Source organism: Parasteatoda tepidariorum, chromosome X2 (assembly GCF_043381705.1).
Source record: "Parasteatoda tepidariorum isolate YZ-2023 chromosome X2, CAS_Ptep_4.0, whole genome shotgun sequence".
Classification (NCBI taxonomy): Eukaryota; Metazoa; Arthropoda; class Arachnida; order Araneae; family Theridiidae; genus Parasteatoda; species Parasteatoda tepidariorum.
The window spans coordinates 35,010,261-35,030,131 of record NC_092215.1 but is presented as its reverse complement, the minus strand read 5'-3'; the positions used below and the strand labels follow the sequence as shown (position 1 = coordinate 35,030,131).

The window sequence follows — 19,871 nt, the reverse complement described above, 5'->3', positions numbered from 1 at the left end:
TTGCGTAATAACTTTTAAGCTGTGTAGTATCTCCTGATAATGAAGAATTTACATAGAATCTTAGAATGCGTCTAATAATTTGGCCTAAGTATTATAATATACTAATATAATACCTGATATAATAAATATTCTATATTTATATAATATATTGTCTAATTTATTAAATCGTCGAATTTATATCATACATCGTCTAATTTAACCAATTGATACACGAATGTAAACAAGTGCAAACAGGTTTCAGTTGCGTAATAGCAGTAAAGCTGTGTAGTATCCTGATAACTAAGAATTCACTTAGAATCTTGAGTACGTCTAATAATTTGGCCTAATTATTATAATATACTAATATAATGCCTGACGTAATAAATATTCCATATTTATATAATATATTGTCTAATTTATTAAATCGTCGAATTTATAACATACATCGTCTAATTTAACCAATTGATACACGAATGTAAACAAGTGCAAACAAGTTTCGGTTGCGTAATTACAAAGAAGCTGTGTACTATCTCCTGATAATTAAGAATTTACATAGAATCTTAGAGAACGTCTAATAATTTGGCCTAATTACTATAATATACTAATATAATACCTGATATAATAAATATTCTATGTTTATGTAATATATCGTCTAGTTTATCAAATCGTCGAATTTTTATCATACATCGTCTAATTTAACCAATTGATAGACGAATGTAAACAAGTGCAAACAGGTTTCAGTTGAGTAATAACAATAAAGCTGTGTAGTATCTCCTAATAATTAAGAATTTACATAAAATCTTAGAGTACGTCTAACAATTTGGTCAGAGACTGTATATGTATACATATATAGATAGATGATAGAAAAGACAACTGCAAACTTTTTAAAAAAATTTATTTTACATGAAATTGTTTAGGGCCTTCATTTTAACGATATGCTAAAAATTTATTTTAGAAAAGATTTTCTCAAGGTGTGTAATACAATGCCCAATAAATTGAGCACTGGCTAATAAAAACACATGGAAATAACACTCTGGATGCATAGTCAATGTTATCTGGTGTAATTTTGTCAAGAATTCTCGCCCAAAACGCCACTTTTTTTAATTTCTTATTTGTTATAGTATTACGATAAAAACGGAGTTCTCTTGGATATATCTGCAAAAAATATATAAGAGTTATTAAGTTTGCTATTTATTAACAACAGTTATATGAAATACAATAAATTATCATGCAATTTACAAAATTAAGATAAACTAAATAATGTAACAAATAGATGCACAAATTCAAGAACAGCATTCCATGCCCCAATTTTAATTCTTTAGTTTTAAAGAAAAAGTCAGTAAATACAATATTATTTCGAAGTTTAACCCTTTGACTACGACTTTTAAAAAATGATTTTTTTGTCCCGTTTATTATTCAAAAGGGACAAAATAGGTCACAAATAAGTCAAATTTTGTATTTGGGATTTTTCTGACTGGCGGTTATCAATTTAGAGGCTGGGACATAGATGTCCTGGCCGTACTTAATGGTGGGATACATATGTCCCATCTGAAGTGATCGACTTACTACAAGCACATCTATCATTTATTATATGGACTTTTTTTCACATGGTATGATACAGGGTGAAGCAATCTTTGCATAACCCGACATTACACATTGGACAACTCATATTTGTTCTTTTTTCTATGTTCATTTGAGCAAATATGAATAAAATATGAATGAGCATAACAATCTCAATGAAGAATACGAGTGAGATATATCTGTCCCAATGAAGAATACTAGTGGGATATATCTGTCCCAGCGCAAAATCACAACGCTATTTCATGCAAGAAACTCTTCAGCGCCATCTAGGGGATATTTAACACATAAAACACGTATACTTGGTTCGACTCTACGACTGGGACATATTACAATGAGTTTCTAAGTGCTTTTCACCCAATTAGTAATTTTTAAACATTTGTTGGGACAAATGAGTCCCGTTAGTAGTTAAAGGGTTAAATCAAATTATTTAATCGTTTAGTCCTATTAAAAGGATAGTTCATTTTATTAAAAAGGAAAAAAAGTTGTTTCACAATGCCTATTATTTCATTATTAGGATATAATTATCAGAAGTAAAATAGTTCTCGTTATCATTACATATTAATAATACAAATTTTAATATTAGCTCAATTATTTTAATATTAGCATTATTATTTAATATTATATTTAATTTTATATTAAGGAGTAGTGTTTTTTTTTAAAGTTTTAGTGGTGGATAACAGAAAGAAATATCTACTTGGCATAACAAAATGACTACATTCTGGGAAATTTTTAAAAAGTGGAGTTTAAACTTTTAATGAGCTTAATGTCAAATTTATTGTCTTTAATTTCACGTCAATGTTAGGATATAAGTAGGTCATTTGTAACACACATGTTTAATTTACAAATATGTTTGACCAATATATTCTTCGATATTTTTCTACCAGTTTTTAAATTTCCCTGGAATACGTGCTAACTTTTTTGATATAGGTGTTTTTAAAATATATACAGCTTTTTTGGATGGGTGTACTCATTCTCATACTCATATGTGTTGGTTATCTTAGCATCAGCCCCGCTAGAGACTCCAACTAATTCATCTGAGTGGAAATAAATAATAAATCGCCGAAGCGCAACTGAAAGGTGAAAGTTGGGGTTCAGTATCTTTTACTGAGAGAAAATTAAAATGAAGTAGTGAGATTGAACAAACAAGTNCTTGTTCTGAAAAAATTTTTTAGTTCAGTATCTCCGGAAAAATATTTCGCAAAAAACTCAAATGTTAGAGGGTGCACATGCATCAATGAGTTAAAGGCTATATTTTAGAATTCTTTTGCACTAATCCAATTTGATTGTATACAAAAAAGTATACATGTTTAAAGTATACAATGTTTGTTACAAAAAAGTATACAGTTGTAATGTATCCATAAGGAAAAAAATAAATAATAAAAAAAAACAATGTTAAGGAACAGTTGAAGAATACGTAGATTACACAGAGGAACAAATGTTTTCTTATATTTATACAAATATTTGTGTGTGAGGATTTTAAATTTGAAATTAATTTTTCTCCCATAGCAACAGATTTTTTTGAAAAGGACATGTATTTTATTATTCCCGAAAAAACGCTAAAAATGAAATTTGTTTGTTACCAGTTTTTATTCTTTTCCGTCTTGATATATACAGAGATGCGTCAAAATAACTAAAAAACCGAACACGTCAAAATAACTAAATACAACGGTAATTAACAAAGTAAATTTTGCAAATATTTGACTATTTTTGCTTGCTTATTAAGAAGTATAACATGACATAAGTACTATAAAGTAGTGAATTATATAAGCCTACGAATTATTTAGAAATAGAGGTGGATAAAAATCTACTGAATTGAATTTATTAAACCAAGAATCACAATTGATATACTACCAGTTTAAAATAATATTTGCTGTCCGGAGCAAGTTGGCATCTCTGTATATATTGACTTTCAGCCCTGCCACCAACCTGTTCATCTGATGAATGTTAATATGTGCATACCCTACAACTGCTACGGAATTTCCGTAGTTTCCGTAGTTCCGTAGTAGAAGAATTATTTTCAAAATCCTCATAAGTTGGAGGGTATGCATGTGCTATCAAGTCATTTAGAGAAAAAAATCTTATGCAGGTTGTTATCAATTACTGCGCTTATGCACATACCCTCCAACTTATGAGGATTTCGAAAATAGTTCTTTCTAGTGGTAGCGAACCAAAGTAGAAATTTTTAAAGCAAATGGATCTCTCATAAAGCTTTTATCAGAACTTAAGAATCTAGCCATATGGCCTGCACTTTTATAAGTAATAGTGGACAAGTTACGCTAAAATTAATTTTTTTTAAATATTAAGACATTAATTTTGCTACCGTCTGAAAAGGAGATTTCTGAAACTACGGAAATTCCGTAGCAGTTGGAGGGTATGCATGCAGTATATACATATAAATATTTTGCCCTTTAATAAATAGTGGTAGTCACGGAGAATTCAGAGATGCCAACTTGCTCCGGACGGCAAATATATATTTTAAGTGGTAGTCTATAAATTGTGATTTTTGGTTTAATAAATTCAATTTAGTAGATTTTTATCCACCACTAATTCTAAATAATTCGTAGGCTTATATAATTCACCACTTCATAGTACTTACGTCATACTGTTCCATACCTGCCAACTCTTCCGGATTTTCCGGAAGATTTTATTTTCATATTTAAAGTGGTAGTAATTATATACTATTTTTCTTTTATAATCTTAATTTTTAAATGATATTGATCACCACTATTCTTGCAAAAATTAAGCACATATATTAATGTGTTACTGTCATGGTTGTCAACTTAAGTTTTCTCAACTACAACGTATTTGTTTGCTTAAAATTGAAGTTTAAATTCCATTTTAATACCACTGGGAAAAATAGTAATGGAAGGGATTAAAAGTTGGCAGGTATGCTGTACCTTTTAAAAAACAAGCAGAAATGGTGAACTATTTGCAAACTATACTTTGTAGTTATTTACCGTTTTTTTTAATTATTTTGGTGCGTCAGGAGTAGTTGGCATCTCGAGAGAAAGTAGAAATGGAACGTTCTTATTACCATTTTTTCCTCCTTTTCGGATCAATAGCAGTTCCTGGCCTGCCGACTACAATGCGTTTTAGAAAATATTTCATAGAGTGGTAGACATGTAAAAACCAAAACTTTCAGAATTTTTTGTAATTTTGACATCATTTTAAAATCCTAACCACGAGTAAGCTGGAACAAATTGGCGTTGCACATGACCATTTAAATCATTTATGTGCAGTGGTGTGAAAAATAAGTTTGATTGAATAAAAAATAATATATCGAACTATATATTTAAATTTTTAAAACCTTAAACCTAGCTACCACTAGAATAAACTTATACGAAAAGAATAGAAAGTTGGCAGCCCTGCAGTTCTGATGTAGTCGTGCGTGGCTAGAGGTGGTTCTTAATTATGAACTGCTCATAATTTTATGAGAAGCGCACGGAGAAACAGCTCATAATAGAGAAGCGCCTCTGGCGGCGTATAATGTCATTTCGTAAGAACTGTAGCTTGGAGAGAGAAATAAATTGCTGATTTGATGTCAGCACTACGAGAGTATAAGATCTGTTAAGAANGTGTGTGTGCGTGTTTGTGTGTGTAACCGTCGTTGAATAGCCGACACAATTTTGGGTTTACGACTACTAATATTCAACTCCGTAACCTTGTAATTTTGTACCCAATCCAGAAGAAAAGGGAACTCCTGGATCAAGTATTGGGAGAAATTTGTCTTCGATGAGGACTTTTTAAGGGAACTAATCTGCATTTGCGTTACATGAAAAGGAACAACACGAAAGCCTTCCACGGTTTGTCTGACTGCAAAAATACTCTAATCCATGAATCGTCTACCAATGAGAATATTTCGCGGGATATTTTTTGTCACATATATCTTGTTTTGAAATCAAATAGTTGTTACATTTTTTTAACAAAATCAGTAGCTCAGTAAAGAAACTCTCCATTTAATTTACATGCAAACCATCAACCACGTTTATTATAAAGGCACTTTTTCCATTAGAGCAAAATAAGAGTCCTATAGGTAAACGGTTAATTCAGTATCAGTTTTTATTTTACGAGAGCCTCAAATATTTGAGGGTGTGCAAATGTGTACCAGTCTCACTCGAAAATGCTTAAATTATTTGAAATGACTAGCATTTTAAATTTCTTAAAACATAATACCTTATTTATTGTCTTGACTTGCTCACTTACAGCTGCTGCTTTAATTTTAGAGACAGATTTTTGCCTTGTGTGCAAAGCTATAACAGTTGCATATTCCAACAGGCTAACAAAAACAAATCCTATGCAAGCAGACAACCATATATTAAGTGCTACTATGTACGATACATTTGGTAGTGAAGCTTGATATTGTTTTGTGACAATTGTCAGAAGACTGGTGACACCTAAGGTAACTCTAGCTGGAACAGCATCTGGTGGTATCCAAAACGACAGCATGGACATGAATACTATAAGGCAAGTTGGGACATACACATTTGTTATGTAATATCCAGATCTTCTGGTCATTGTGACTGATCCTTTCAAACAAGAAAAATGGGCATCTAAAATGAAATTGAAGGAATTATTGCAAGACACTGAAAAATCGTATTTTTAATGTTTTTATAATCATTGAAAAAATAAAAACAGTTGAAAAAGTTTCGAGAAAACAAAAGTCAAAAGCATCGAGTCAAATGCCCCTGACCTAGTAGTGATATGTTAAAATGATTGATTGATTTGCTTGACATTTAATCTATATTGAGGATACACTGCTCAAAACAGTTAAATTATATTGAAACTGTGGGTTGATCTTGAACCTGGAGAATTGTTTGAATGATTGATGCATTATCGACAGGCGTAGTAGGTTATATTAGATAAAAATGACATTTGTTTGACACAAAAAAATGCGTTTTATTGGGCATTTGGGAACAAAAGGAAAAAAAACACAATTTGTGCATATGAGAAAAGTAGATAAAAAAGGGTGCTTCATTAAAAAAATCGTTTTCAGTAGGGGGTATGGTTTCCCCGGACAGCCAGCAACGTTGAACAGTTTGGAGGCATCGAGTCAATGAGGTAATTAATGATTGGCTGGGGTGTTTTGTCCCACTCCTCCAGAAGAGCTCATTCCAGTTTTGTTTGAAGAGTTTGTGGGGGTGGTAGACTGCCAGCAGTTCGTCAATGTCCCAAACATGCTCGATTGGGTTCATGTCCAAAGAACGCGCTGACCAATCCATTCGTATGATTCCTCCCTCCAAAAGGAAATCATTGATCAAGTTAGCACGATGTGGCTTGCAGTTGGTGTCCATTAACATGAAGTCATCTCCAATTGCTGCAGCTAAAGGGACTACTATAAGTTTCAGGACCTCATCTTTATATCTGCGACCTGTCAGAGCTCCATTTCCAATGATATGGAGAGCCAATGGAGATGCCAGTGGAGTATATCAATGGGGATGCCTACATAGACTGTAACTCCCCCTCTTCCAAATCTTGCACATTCGTGCACGAACGCAGGATTTTTTCTAGTAGCACGTTCCTTCTAGATAAAAATACGTCTATTATCAGAATGAGCAGAAAAAAACAGAGAAAAAGAATATTGCGCTATTCATTTCTTCTCCAGTTCACGTGCTCTGTTGCCCACTCCCTGCACGGCGGTGCTTTGCTGCAGACACTATTGATCGGTGAGCATACAGACCTACAGCGTGAAGGCGGTTTCGGCCAGTTTGTATCAAAACTGTGGTGCCAGTAGTTGTTGATGAAGAGTGGCATTCATAATTCAGTGTCTCCAGGTTGTTAGAATTAAATAACGGTCTTCATTGGGTGTTGTAGCGCGTCTGCGTCCTTGCTTTGATCTTCGGCCTATATTTCCAGTCACTAGAATGCGGTTCCAGATCCAGGAAATCACATTTTGGTAAATTCCAATGGCTTCTGCTATTTCGGCTTGTGTTTGAACCCTCTCTGACAGCCAACAACTCTCTAAGCTTTTTACTAGGTAAAATGAATTCGTTGAGACATCGCACTCATCGAAACAGTGCGCTTAATGAATGTCGATCATTCTTTTCCATTTTGTCTTACATTAAGTTGAAAGTCAAATAAAATTCACTGCCGATAAAGCGTCGTATTCGATATTACTTTTGATATTCTTTTTCTATTTGTAAGTATCACTAAAAGGAGAATAAGAAAATTATGAATTTTTTTTTCTACATATAAGTATCACTGAAAGGAGAATAGGGAAATTATGGAATATTTTTTTCTACATATAAGTATCACTAAAAGGAGAATAAGAAAATTATGAAATTTTTTTTCTACACATAAGTATCACTAAAAGGAAAATAAGAAAATTACGGAATATTTTTCCTACATATAATTATCTCTAAAAGGAGAATAAGAAAATTAAGGAATATTTTTTCTACATATAAGTATCACTAAAAGGAGGATAAGAAAATCATAGAATATTACTTTTTTTACATTCACCACTTGTAACATTAATAATTTCAAATTGTGGAAGAACTATGTGCTCTCCTTGCGTGATATTGTTGTTTTCATCCCATAAAAGTTTCAATTCATCTTCTGTATGTGCCACTAGAAAGAGAACAATATTAAATGTGTCAAACTATGAGTTCATCAAGATTTTCTGAAATCTAATATTTTTAAGCGAACTGAAAGTAATAATTCTATAACAGAAAGAAGACATTTTATTGTTAAACTCAGAATTAAGTAGTGAATAATTTCCTGTTTTAGCCATTGCTTCAACATTTATAAAAAAGAGAATATCAAACTTAAATGATGTATGTTTCATTAAATGTATTACATCGGCCTAAAATTTTTGTTCAAGGGAGTGCCAGTAAAAGAAAACAAAACGCTTTTTTGTCTAGAATTAGTAGTAAATAATTGAGCTACATCAAATACAAAGGTTTTTAAATACGTGATTATGTTGACCAAATATACGTTTATTATCGTCTATTTAATATTGCAATTTTGTAACCACTGAGACATTTCTAATGACGTACATTCCATAAAGTTCCATGAGTTCATTAAAGATTAAAGAAGAAAAAAACGGAGCCCCTGCATTATGCCTGCTAATTTTTGTTCTTTCAGGGGATGTTCTTTTCCAGTGGTCGTAAAAGGATAATTAAGTTACAATTGTAGCCCAGCAGTGTTTTTATATTTTACTAAAGCTAAAGCCCTGGCTTGTCAACTGCTACGCTTTTTGCAAAATATTTTATAGATTAGTAGAGATTTAAAAACCAAAGCTTTCAGAAGTTTCGGTAATTTTGCCAACGGTAATTTTCTTTATTGGTAATTCGGTAATTTTGTTTTTTGCTGGAAAAAAGTGGCGATGACTTGATGACTTGAATTTTTAAATAATTTATCTGTAGTGGTTTGGAAAATAAGTTTTAATGAATAAAAAATAATACATTAAAATGTAAGCGTAGCTACCACTAGAATAAACTTTTACGAAAAGCGTAGAAAGTTGGCAGACCTGAAAGCATACTATCGTATTGAATTCCATACTTTTCAATATTTGAGTTTAGAGTGAAATATATTTGACTCATTCCAAGTTAAACCAACCAAAATAAAAAAATCTCATTGCCGTCAAGTCAAAGACTTTCATGAAAAATTTTTATAAAAAAGTTCTCAATAAGATAGTTCTTGCTAAAATAATTGTTGAACTAAAGCTATAATTAGGTAGCCATATTGAATATGATTCAAAAAGTTCTCAATAAGATAGTTCTTGCTAAAATAATTGTTGAACTAAAGCTATAATTAGGTAGCCATATTGAATATGATTCAAAAAGTTCGCAATAAGATAGTTCTTGCTAAAATAATTGTTGAACTAAAGCTATAATTAGGTAGCCATATTGAAATTTGATTCAAATTAAAAATGTAAAGATATAGATAAAAATATAAGGATATATGTACAAATATTAAAGATATATGTAACTGATTTTAATTTCGTTAAAAAGATTTTTACTTTTATTGTTCACTTTTTACGTATTTATTAAGCATACGGATCATCACTGATAAAAAAATATGTATGGCACGATTTATTTCTCGATTTCGCTATTAACTAGATTGCATATTTAAAGAGATCATTGGAAGAACCAGGTAAGTGACATTCCTAGAGTAGCCGAAATCAGAGAAAGAAGAAAAAAGTAGCATAAAAAGTAGATATTTTATTATAGATTTAGTAGAAGGTGGGGCTAATATTTCTTTGGTTTATTTTATGTACCACAACCTAATTTGAAATAAAAATCATTCCAGCATACTCCCAACAAAGGCGGATTAGATATATTAAAATTTAAGTTAAAATAAAAACAACTCTTTTACATTCACAAGTCTACCAACTTTCAGAGCTTTTTTTTTTTTTTTTGGAAAAATTTCTTCTAGCTGTAGCTAAGTTTATGTTTTATGGTATGATTCTTTGCTTCGCAGATTTGAGTTAACGGTTTATTTCCCAAAAATGCCAACTATTATGCCTTTTGCAAAATATTTTGTAAAGTGGTGGGCAATTAAAAGCCGAAGCTTTCAGAATTTTTAGTAATTTTGCCAACATCTTAAAAGCCTCGCGACGAAGGAGCTGAAACAAAGTTGTGTTGTATATGAACTTTTAAATAATCTATGTGTAGTGACGTGGAAAATAATTTCATATGAATGAAAAATAATTTAGAAAATATTTTCATTAAAACATGAACTTAGGTACCACTAGAATAAATTTTCACGACAATCGTAGAAAGTTGACAGCTCTGTTTTCCACACCACTACATGTAAATGATTCAGAAGTTCATAAAAAATGCCACTTTTTCCTGTTCTTCCGAGGTGAGGTTTTCAAAATTTTGGCAAAGTTACTCAAAATCCAAAAACTTTGTGTCTTAATTGCTAGCAATCTTTATAATATTTAGGAAAAAACGTAGACCCCCCTTGGTAGGCCTGAATTAAACATATCCATATTGATGCGACTTCATTTTGCCTTTTTCTCTGCTTCATTAATATCCCTGAATAGTCACTTGCGTATTCACATCCATTAACGGAGTTGCCACGGGCGACTAAAAATGCAAGATGTTGTGACTTACAACATTCTTAATTTAAAAAGGTTTTTATAGCATACTTTTTCAGTTTACTAATGAAGGCGAATGCAAAGCATGTTTTAGCTTTAAGTATGAGTAATTTGAAATATTAAGAAAAATGGTGGTAAAATACAATTAAAAAATTATGGGATTATAAATAATTAAAAATTTACAAAGTTTCAACTACTTTTTACAATTTTAGTAGCCCGTAGCTTCCCTGCATTAACCCCTTAACTTGTGTGCTCGAGTTAATTCGAGCGCGCTACACAGGCCAAACTGTGCACACTCGAGATAATTCGAGCGGCGTTGTATTTTAAGCTGCTATAATTTTTCACACTCGAATAAAATCGAGAATTGAAAATAACAATGTGAAAACTAAGAAAAAAAAATCGCTTTATCAATATTTATCATTTACATAGGATTGTGAGCTATAACACTTATTTATTCAAGAATTAAATATACAGAGATGCCTACTTGCTCCGAACAACGAATAAATATTTTCAAGTGGTAGTTTATTGATTGTGATTCTTGGTTTAATAAATTAAATTTAGTAGATTTTTATCCATCACTATTTCTAAATAATTCGTAGGCTTACATAATTCACCACTTTATAGTACTTATGTCAGTCATGCTATACCTTTTAAAAAGAAAGCAAAAATAGTCAACTATTTGCAAAATTAACTTAGTAGTTATTNTATCATGATAGTAACACATATTAATATATATGCTTAATTTTTTAAAGAATAGTGGTGATGAAATTCATTTAAAAATTTAGTTTGTAAAAGAAAAAATAGTATATATTTACTACCACTTTAAATATAAAAATAAAGTTTTACGCCAAATGCGTAAAAGTTGGCTAGTATGGATGTTTTTTCTTCCAGTGTCCGTAAAATGATAATTAAGTTACAATTGTAGCCTAGCAGTGTTTTTATATTTTACCAAAGCTAAAGCACAGGCCTGACAACTGCTTTTTTGCAAAATATTTTATAGAGTAGTAGAGATTTAAAAAGCAAAGCTTTCAGAAGTTTCGGTAATTTTGCCATCACACAAAAAGCCTCACGACGAAGGATCTGGAAAAAAGTGGAGATGCACATGAATTTTTAAATCATTTATTTGTAGTGGTTCGGAAAATAAGCTTAAGTGAATAGAAAATGATACATTAAAATGTAAACATAGCTACCACTAGAATAAATTTTTACACAAAAAGCGCAGAAAATTGGCAGACCTGAAAGCATACTATCGTATTGAATTAGATACCTTCTAATATTTGAGTTAAGAGCGAAATATATTTGACTCATTCCAAGTGAAACGGACCAAAATTTAAAAAAAAATCTCGTTGCCGTCAAGTCGAAGATTTTCATGAAATTTTTTTATAAAAAAGTTCTCAATAAGAAAGTTCTTGCGAAAATAATTTTCGCGTTAAAGCTACAACTAGGAAGCCATTTTGAAATTTGATTCAAATTAAAAATAAAATAAAGATAGACGTAGAAATATTAAAGATATATGCGACTGATTTTAATCTCGTTAAACAGATTTTTACTTTTATTGTTCACTTTTAACTTAATTATTAAGCACACAGATCATCACTGGTTTAAATATATGTATAGCACGATAGATTTCTCGATTTCACTTTTTACAAGATTGCATATTTAAAGAGATCATTGAACCAGGTAAGTGACATTCTTTAAGTAGCCACAATCAGAGAAAGAAGAAAACGTAGCATAAAAAGTAGATATTTTATTATAGATTTATTAGAAGGTGGGACTAAGACTAATATTTCTTTGCGTTATTTTATTTACTACAACCAAAATTTGGAATAAAAATAATTCCAGTTGTAGTTCATGAACTTTTAAATAATTTATGTGCAGTGGCGTGAAAAATAATTTCATACGAATGAAAAATAATACATTAAAATATAAACTTAGGTACCACTAGAATAAATTTTTACAAAAATTGTAGACAGTTGACCGCCCTGTTTTCCACACCACTACATGTAAATGATTCAGAAGTTCATATAAAACGCCACTTTTTCCTGTTCTTCCGAGGTGAGGTTTTCAAAATTTTGCCAAAGTTCAGATTGCCAAAGTTCAGAAAGTTCAATTTTGCCAAAGTTACTCAAAATCCAAAAACTTTGTGTCTTTATTGCCAGCAATCTTTATAATATTTAGGAAATACGTAGACCCCCCTTGGTAGGCCTGAATTAAACATATCCATATTGATGCGACTTCATTTTGCCTTTTTCTCTGCTTCATTAATATCCCTGAATAGTCACTTGCGTATTCACATCCATTAACGGAGTTGCCACGGGCGACTAAAAATGCAAGATGTTGTGACTTACAACATTCTTAATTTAAAAAGGTTTTTATAGCATACTTTTTCAGTTTACTAATGAAGGCGAATGCAAAGCATGTTTTAGCTTTAAAAATGAGTAATTTGAAATATTAAGAAAAATGGTGGTAAAATACAATTAAAAAATTATGGGATTATAAATAATTAAAAATTTACAAAGTTTCAACTACTTTTTACAATTTTAGTAGCCCGTAGCTTCCCTGCATTAACCCCTTAACTTGTGTGCTCGAGTTAATTCGAGCGCGCTACACAGGCCAAACTGTGCACACTCGAGATAATTCGAGCGGCGTTGTATTTTAAGCTGCTATAATTTTTCACACTCGAATAAAATCGAGAATTGAAAATAACAATGTGAAAGCTAAGAAAAAAAAATCGCTTTATCGATATTTATCATTTACATAGGATTGTGAGCTATAACACTTATTTATTCAAGAATTAAATATACAGAGATGCCTACTTGCTCCGAACAACGAATAAATATTTTCAAGTGGTAGTTTATTGATTGTGATTCTTGGTTTAATAAATTAAATTTAGTAGATTTTTCTCCACCACTATTTCTAAATAATTCGTAGGCTTACATAATTCACCAATTTATAGTACTTATGTCATGTCATTTTAAAAAGAAGGCAAAAATAGTCAACTATTTGCAAAATTAACTTAGTAGTTATTTACCTTTGTTTTTAATTATTTCGCAGTGTCCGGAGCAGTTGGCATCTCTGAATATAGCCTTTTTCCATGGAAAAAAAGCGCAGTATATAAAAATTGTTCACCAAAAGAAAAGACGATGTTCTGAAGTGTGTTTTCTTACGTAAAAAAATAATATTTTTTTGGACGGTTTTTTTTTTCGAAAAATCTGTGCGTTAAGGGATTACGCTCTTCAAACATGTAAACGATGAAATAGTATCTTAAGAAATCAATTCCTGCTAGCATTAACGTGAATTCACCACCATTATTAAAAATTCTTCAGGCTGTGTGTTACAAATGCCTTAACATCACTACAAATTATAGCATGTAAACTTCCTAGGTAAAATGACAGAACTATCTAGAAGAGCTCTTCATAGTATATAAAGTTATAGCATAGCTGCCAACTTTTAATCCCTTCCATTATCATTTTTCCCAGTGGTATTAAAATGGAATTAAAACTTCAATTTTAAGCAAACAAATACGTTGTATTTGAGAAAACTTAAGTTGACAACCGTGATAGTAACGCATATTAATATCTGTGGTTAATTTTTGTAAGAATAGTGGTGACCAATATCATTTAAAAATTTAGATTATAAAAGAAAAAATAGTATATAATTACTACCACTTTAAATATGAAAATAAAATCTTCCGGAAAATCCGGAAGAGTTGGCAGGTATGTTATAGTGATAATAATTAAGTAAGCAAGAATTTTAAAAATTTCAATTCTACCAAAACTTTCAAGAAAAAATATATTATTCTACTTCCTTTGTTTTCTATGTGACATTTTTTGCATTGTTTGAAATATATATGCAAACATTCAACTTACAACTTTTAATAATCAGATCACATTCTTGGGTATCGTGAGGGAAAAGTCTAAGGTCCATTTGACAGCTGAACTCGATAGAAACTCTGAAAAGAATTAAACGTTAGTAACATTGCATTACTGTGTCATTCCGTTAACACGCTGAATGCCATGGAGGTCACCGGTGACAGGCACTGAGTTTGTTCGTAGCTCCACGGGGGTCACCGGTGAAGCCAAGATTATTAGATATTCGAGTAAATATTTAATTTTTATTTATTATTATCGTTACTAAAATGGTTTGGAGAAATTAATGCAATATGGATCACACAAAAATAGTTTTATTTATATACACAGAGATGCCCACTTGTTCCGGACAGCGAATAAATATTTTCAAGTGATAGTTTATTAATTGTGATTCTTGGTTTAATAAATTCAATTTAGTAGATTTTTATCCACCACTATTTCTAAACAATTCGTTAGCTTATATAATTTACCACTTTTTTTAGATATGTCGGGCTAAACCTTTTAAAAAAACTAGCAAAATCTGTCTAAATAACTGCAAATTTAGTTTTTAGTTATTTACCGTGTGGCCAGACGGGTGAGCCATGTAAAATTAGCGTGGCATTCAGCGTGTTAACCTCTTCGAGACGGACGAGTCATATATGCATTTTCAGGGTGGCGACAATCACAGCAAAAAAGATAAAACTGATAGCCTAACTATTTTTATTGCAGTTTATTTGTGGGGGGGGGGTAATAATAGTTATGTTTATTAATATCACCAAGGCTTAGTTCAAATTAAAAATTATATAGTTACATTTTTAACAAACATAGACTGGATGTATTAGATTTAAAGTGAAAACGAAAATAAATTTAGAATAAGGAAATTAGTCATGCCCAAACTTAAGCTACCGCTTTTTATTTTCTTCCATCCTGTTTTTGATTCCATACGAATATATTTATGACTCACCTGTCCCGAAAAGGTTAATAAGACTACTGTCTTATTAAAAAACATCTAAAACAGATTGAAAATATTAAAATCGACGAATACATGGCTTAATTAAGCAAAAATATTTTTGACACTGCTCTAAAATAAATCACAATAAACCTTAACCCATTTTAGGACAAGAATTGAAATTTTTATAAAATGTGATATTATTATTATTGAAATGTGCTTAAAATACAGTCATTAAGACACAAAAGTTTCATGCATGAAAAATAATATTTTATTTAAGAAATAAACTGAATTCTCTCTTTCATTATTTAATTTTCAAAAAAAACTCCGATTTACTGTTGCTTTTATTTTATATACATATGAGGGTGAAAATATTTTAATTTTTAATTTTTTGCAATAATGATAACATTTAACAGTTCTTATATTTTCTTTTGTTGTTTTTGTTGTTGTTGACATATGCCTGTTTAGGCAGAAGGGGTGCTATTGTTCTTGTTTTTCCAGTGGCGCCATCTATGACCAAGAAATTCGACTTCTGTTACACCATACGTCGCACCCGTTTATAGGGTGGACCCATTCATGCATCCATTCATTCATCCACAGATCGTAATTTTAACCTGAATCAGAGAACGATCGATCTCCAATCCAGTATCCCCAGAGGCATTGATTTGTTATGGGAACATGGAGGAATTTTGCGACTCGACAGATTTAACGTGCATCAGTCACTTTACTACAGGGGGAATCATCGGCCGGCGGGGTTCGAACCCACGAACTCTCGGACATGGGCCCAGCGCCCTGCCGACCAGACTATCCCGGCCTTTTTTTTTCTTTTAAAAGTCCTTACTGTCAGTCGTTAAATTTTTAAGATTTACTTTATTTTAAAAATAACACTCTCTTGTGGAGTTTGGTATTTGATTTAATAACTTAAAAAAAGTTAACTTAAAAAATTTATCTGACTTTTTTATTTTTAATAGGATGTTGCGACTATTTCGCTATGTCTCATAACCTAAAATTTATGTTCATTATCTTTCAGTGATTCTTGAAATATGATTGTTTTAATAAATAAATACTCATTATTAATTTGAAATTATTACGGCTACAAGTTTATTAAATGATCAAGCTTCTGGTTCTCACTATTATTACAGACTGTCTAACATCTGGAGCTGTTGCGAATTATTCATTACAGATACATGTATTATAGAAGAATTTTTTGAAACGAACAAAATTTATAAAAATGGTTAATAGAAATTAAGAGCTTAAAGCACTCGTCTATCTGATCCTATATTTATTTATTTAAATAATTTGAGCATATAGGTGAACGAAATTTTTTTAATTCAGATTTATAAAAATATTAATACATTACTTTTCTGAAATTAGGAAATTTTCATAGTAATTGGAGGGTCAGTTATAATAATGATTTTTAAGATTAAGTTTTCAAGACAGTATTTTTAAACTAAATTTAGTTCAATTTTAATTATATTTTTTTAATAGATTAAAAAATAAGTTTTAAGACGCGTTTACGCCTAGCCCCATAAACTATCCACACTTGTAACGTGATGTGGGGCAAGCGTGACCAAAAACAACTTTTTTTTAAAAAAAAATTTAAAAATTGTACATCTAAACTGACTAATATATCATTTAAAATAAAGATAAGCGTTCAAATTTTAATTAATAAAAAAGACAGGATATATTCAAAATAATAATTAGTAAGTTTTTCGTCAAAGTTATAAAAAGTCTTGACACTAGCCTCTGTCTCCCCTAGATTGTCTCCCCTAGTAATGAAGTCTTAAATATTTAATGTATATATATAAAATAAATACTTATTATATTAAATAGTAGAAACGTTTCTTACCTGGCTGTANAAAAATGCGAAGTTAGCCTCCGAATTTAATTTTTGGGATTGTGTCCAAAATAAGGGTGGTCAAAAAAAATTAAAGGGTGGTCATTTGTGGTCAAAAAGTGGTCAAACGAATACAATATAAAAATTTGATTTTTATTCATTTGGCGTGAAAATGCGAAGTTAGCCCCCGAATTTAATTTTCAGGATTATGTCCAAAATAAGGGTGGTCAAAAAAATTTAAAAGGTGGTCATTTGTGGTCAAAAAATGGTCAAACGAATGCAGTTTGAATTTTTGAATTTCCTCATTTTCGGGGGCTATCTTCGCATAGCTATAACACTCTCTTGTAGAGTTTAGTATTTGATTTAATAACTTAAAAAAAGTTAACTTAAAAAATTCATCCTACTTTTTAATTTTTAATATGATGTTCCGACTATTTCGCTATGTCGCATAACCTGAAACTTATGTTCAATATCTTTCAATGATTCTCGAAATATGATTGTTTTAATAAATAAATACTCATTATTAATTTGAAATTATTGCGGCCACAAGTTTATTAAATGTTCAAACTTTTGTTTTCCACTATTATTACAGACTGTCTAAAATTTGCAGCTGTTGTGAATTATTTATTACAGTTACATAAATTAAGGCAGAATTTTTTGAAACGAACAAAATTTATAAAAATGGTTAATAGAACTTAAAAACTTAAAGCACTCGTCTATCTGACCTTTATTTTTTTATTTAAATTATTTGAGCACATAGGTGAACGAAATTTTTTTAATTTAGATTTATAAAAATATTAATACATTACTTTTGCTCCCATTGGGAAAAATATTTTCTGAAATTATGAAAATTTCTTAGTAATTGGAGGGTCAGTTATAATAATGATTTTTAAGATAAAGAACTCAAGACAGTATTTTTAAACTAAATTTAGTTCAATTTTAGTTCTATTTTCTTTAAATAGATTAAAAAATAAGTTTTAAGACGCATCCACACCTAACCACATAAACTATCCACACTTGTCACGTGATGTGGGGCAAGCAAAACGAAAAACAATTTTTTTTTTAAAAAAAATTAAAAAATTGTACATCTAAACTGACTAATATATCATTTAAAATAAAGATAAGCGTTCAAATTTCAATTAATAAAAAAGACAGGATATATTCAAAATAATAATTAGTAAGTTTTTTGTCAAAGTTATAAAAAGTCTTGACACTAGCCTCTGTCTCCCCTAGATTGTGCTCTTATATTAGTATAATCAAAATAATAATGAAGTCTTAAATATTTAATATATATACATAAAATAAATACTTATTATATTAAATAGTAGAAACGTTTCTTACCTGGCTGTAAATTGTATAGTTTTATTCTTAAATAGCCATAAGTACATATTTGGTATAATTGTGTTTTGTACGTGACCTTCTATAGAATTTTCATAAAACAAATCAGGAGTCCAAATTCTTTTTCTCCAGTCAATGTCCAATACTACTTTCGATTTTTCAGGATTGGGAAATAAAAGCCGATAGTCGGTCCATCGCGATGTCATCATCAAGTCAAAACGTATAGACTAGAATTCAAAAAAGAGAAAAATATGCTTAAAATTTTGATTTCTCAACCTTAACTTTATCATAAATTAATGGAATAATTTTTAAAGAATAACAAGCTGCAAAAAGTAGGAAAATATAAAAGTGGTGGATAATTTTAAAAATTTCGTTTCATCTGCAGCTTTTTTAATAAGTGGCCATGCAAAAAGAGCACTAAGTCTGAATTATATAAAGTCATACCTGCCAACTTTTAATCCTTTCCATTATAATTTTTCCCAGTGGTATTAAAATGGAATTAAAACTTCAATTTTAAGCAAACAAATACGTTGTATTTGAGAAAACTTAAGTTCCCAACCATGATAGTAACGCATATTCATATATGTGCTTAATTTTTGTAAGAATAGTGGTGATCAAAATCATTTAAAAATTAAATTTATAAAAGAAAAAATAGTATATATTTACTACCACTTTAAATATGAAAATAAAATCTTCCGGAAAATCCGAAGAGTTGGCAGGTATGTAACGTGTTTTTATATACAGAGATGTAAAATAGTGTTTTTGTAAAATATTATTTTCCAATGGTAGCGAAATTTAAGTTACTTTTAGTATAATATTTTTCATTTTAAGTAATTTTTTCACCACTAACTATCAAAAATTATAAGTATCATATAAAATGCAACGTTAAAGCATCAATCTACTGGTTACTCTATTAAAAAGTAGAGTAACCAGTTAGTAACCACACACATATATATGTGTGTGTGTATCATACCTGCCAATTTTTAATCTCTTCCATTACGATTTTTGCCAGTGGTATTAAAGTGGAATTAAAATTTCAATTTGAAGCAAATAAAAGTACGTTATATTTGAAAAAGCTTAAGCTGACAACCATGATAGTAACACGTATTTATATATATGCTTAATTTTTTCAAGAATAGTGGTGATTAAATTCATTTAAAAATTAAGTTTATGAAAGAAAAAAGTAGTATATATTTACTACCACTTTAAATATGAAAATAAAACTTTACGCCTAATGCGTAAAAGTTGGTAGGTATGGTAATATATATATATATATATATATATATATATATATAAAAA

The 19,871-nt window shown here is 30.2% G+C and overlaps 1 protein-coding gene and 1 long non-coding RNA gene across 2 annotated transcripts in view; both read right to left on the bottom strand.

The window, feature by feature from the left end:
* Positions 1-19,871, bottom strand: part of LOC139427292 (uncharacterized) — a 297,439-nt gene that overhangs the window by 96,058 nt on the left and 181,510 nt on the right. The gene's annotated exons all lie outside the window — the stretch shown is intronic.
* Positions 858-19,871, bottom strand: part of LOC107443772 (glutamate-gated chloride channel-like) — an 85,841-nt gene continuing 66,827 nt past the window's right edge. The window contains exons 4-8 of the mRNA XM_043039848.2: positions 18,576-18,799; positions 14,470-14,552; positions 8,002-8,124; positions 5,734-6,110; positions 858-1,134 (exon numbers count right to left, since the gene is read on the bottom strand). Of these exons, the coding sequence (XP_042895782.2) occupies positions 946-1,134; positions 5,734-6,110; positions 8,002-8,124; positions 14,470-14,552; positions 18,576-18,799 (996 nt within the window). The 3' untranslated portion in view covers positions 858-945. The remainder of the gene's footprint in view (positions 1,135-5,733; positions 6,111-8,001; positions 8,125-14,469; positions 14,553-18,575; positions 18,800-19,871) is intronic.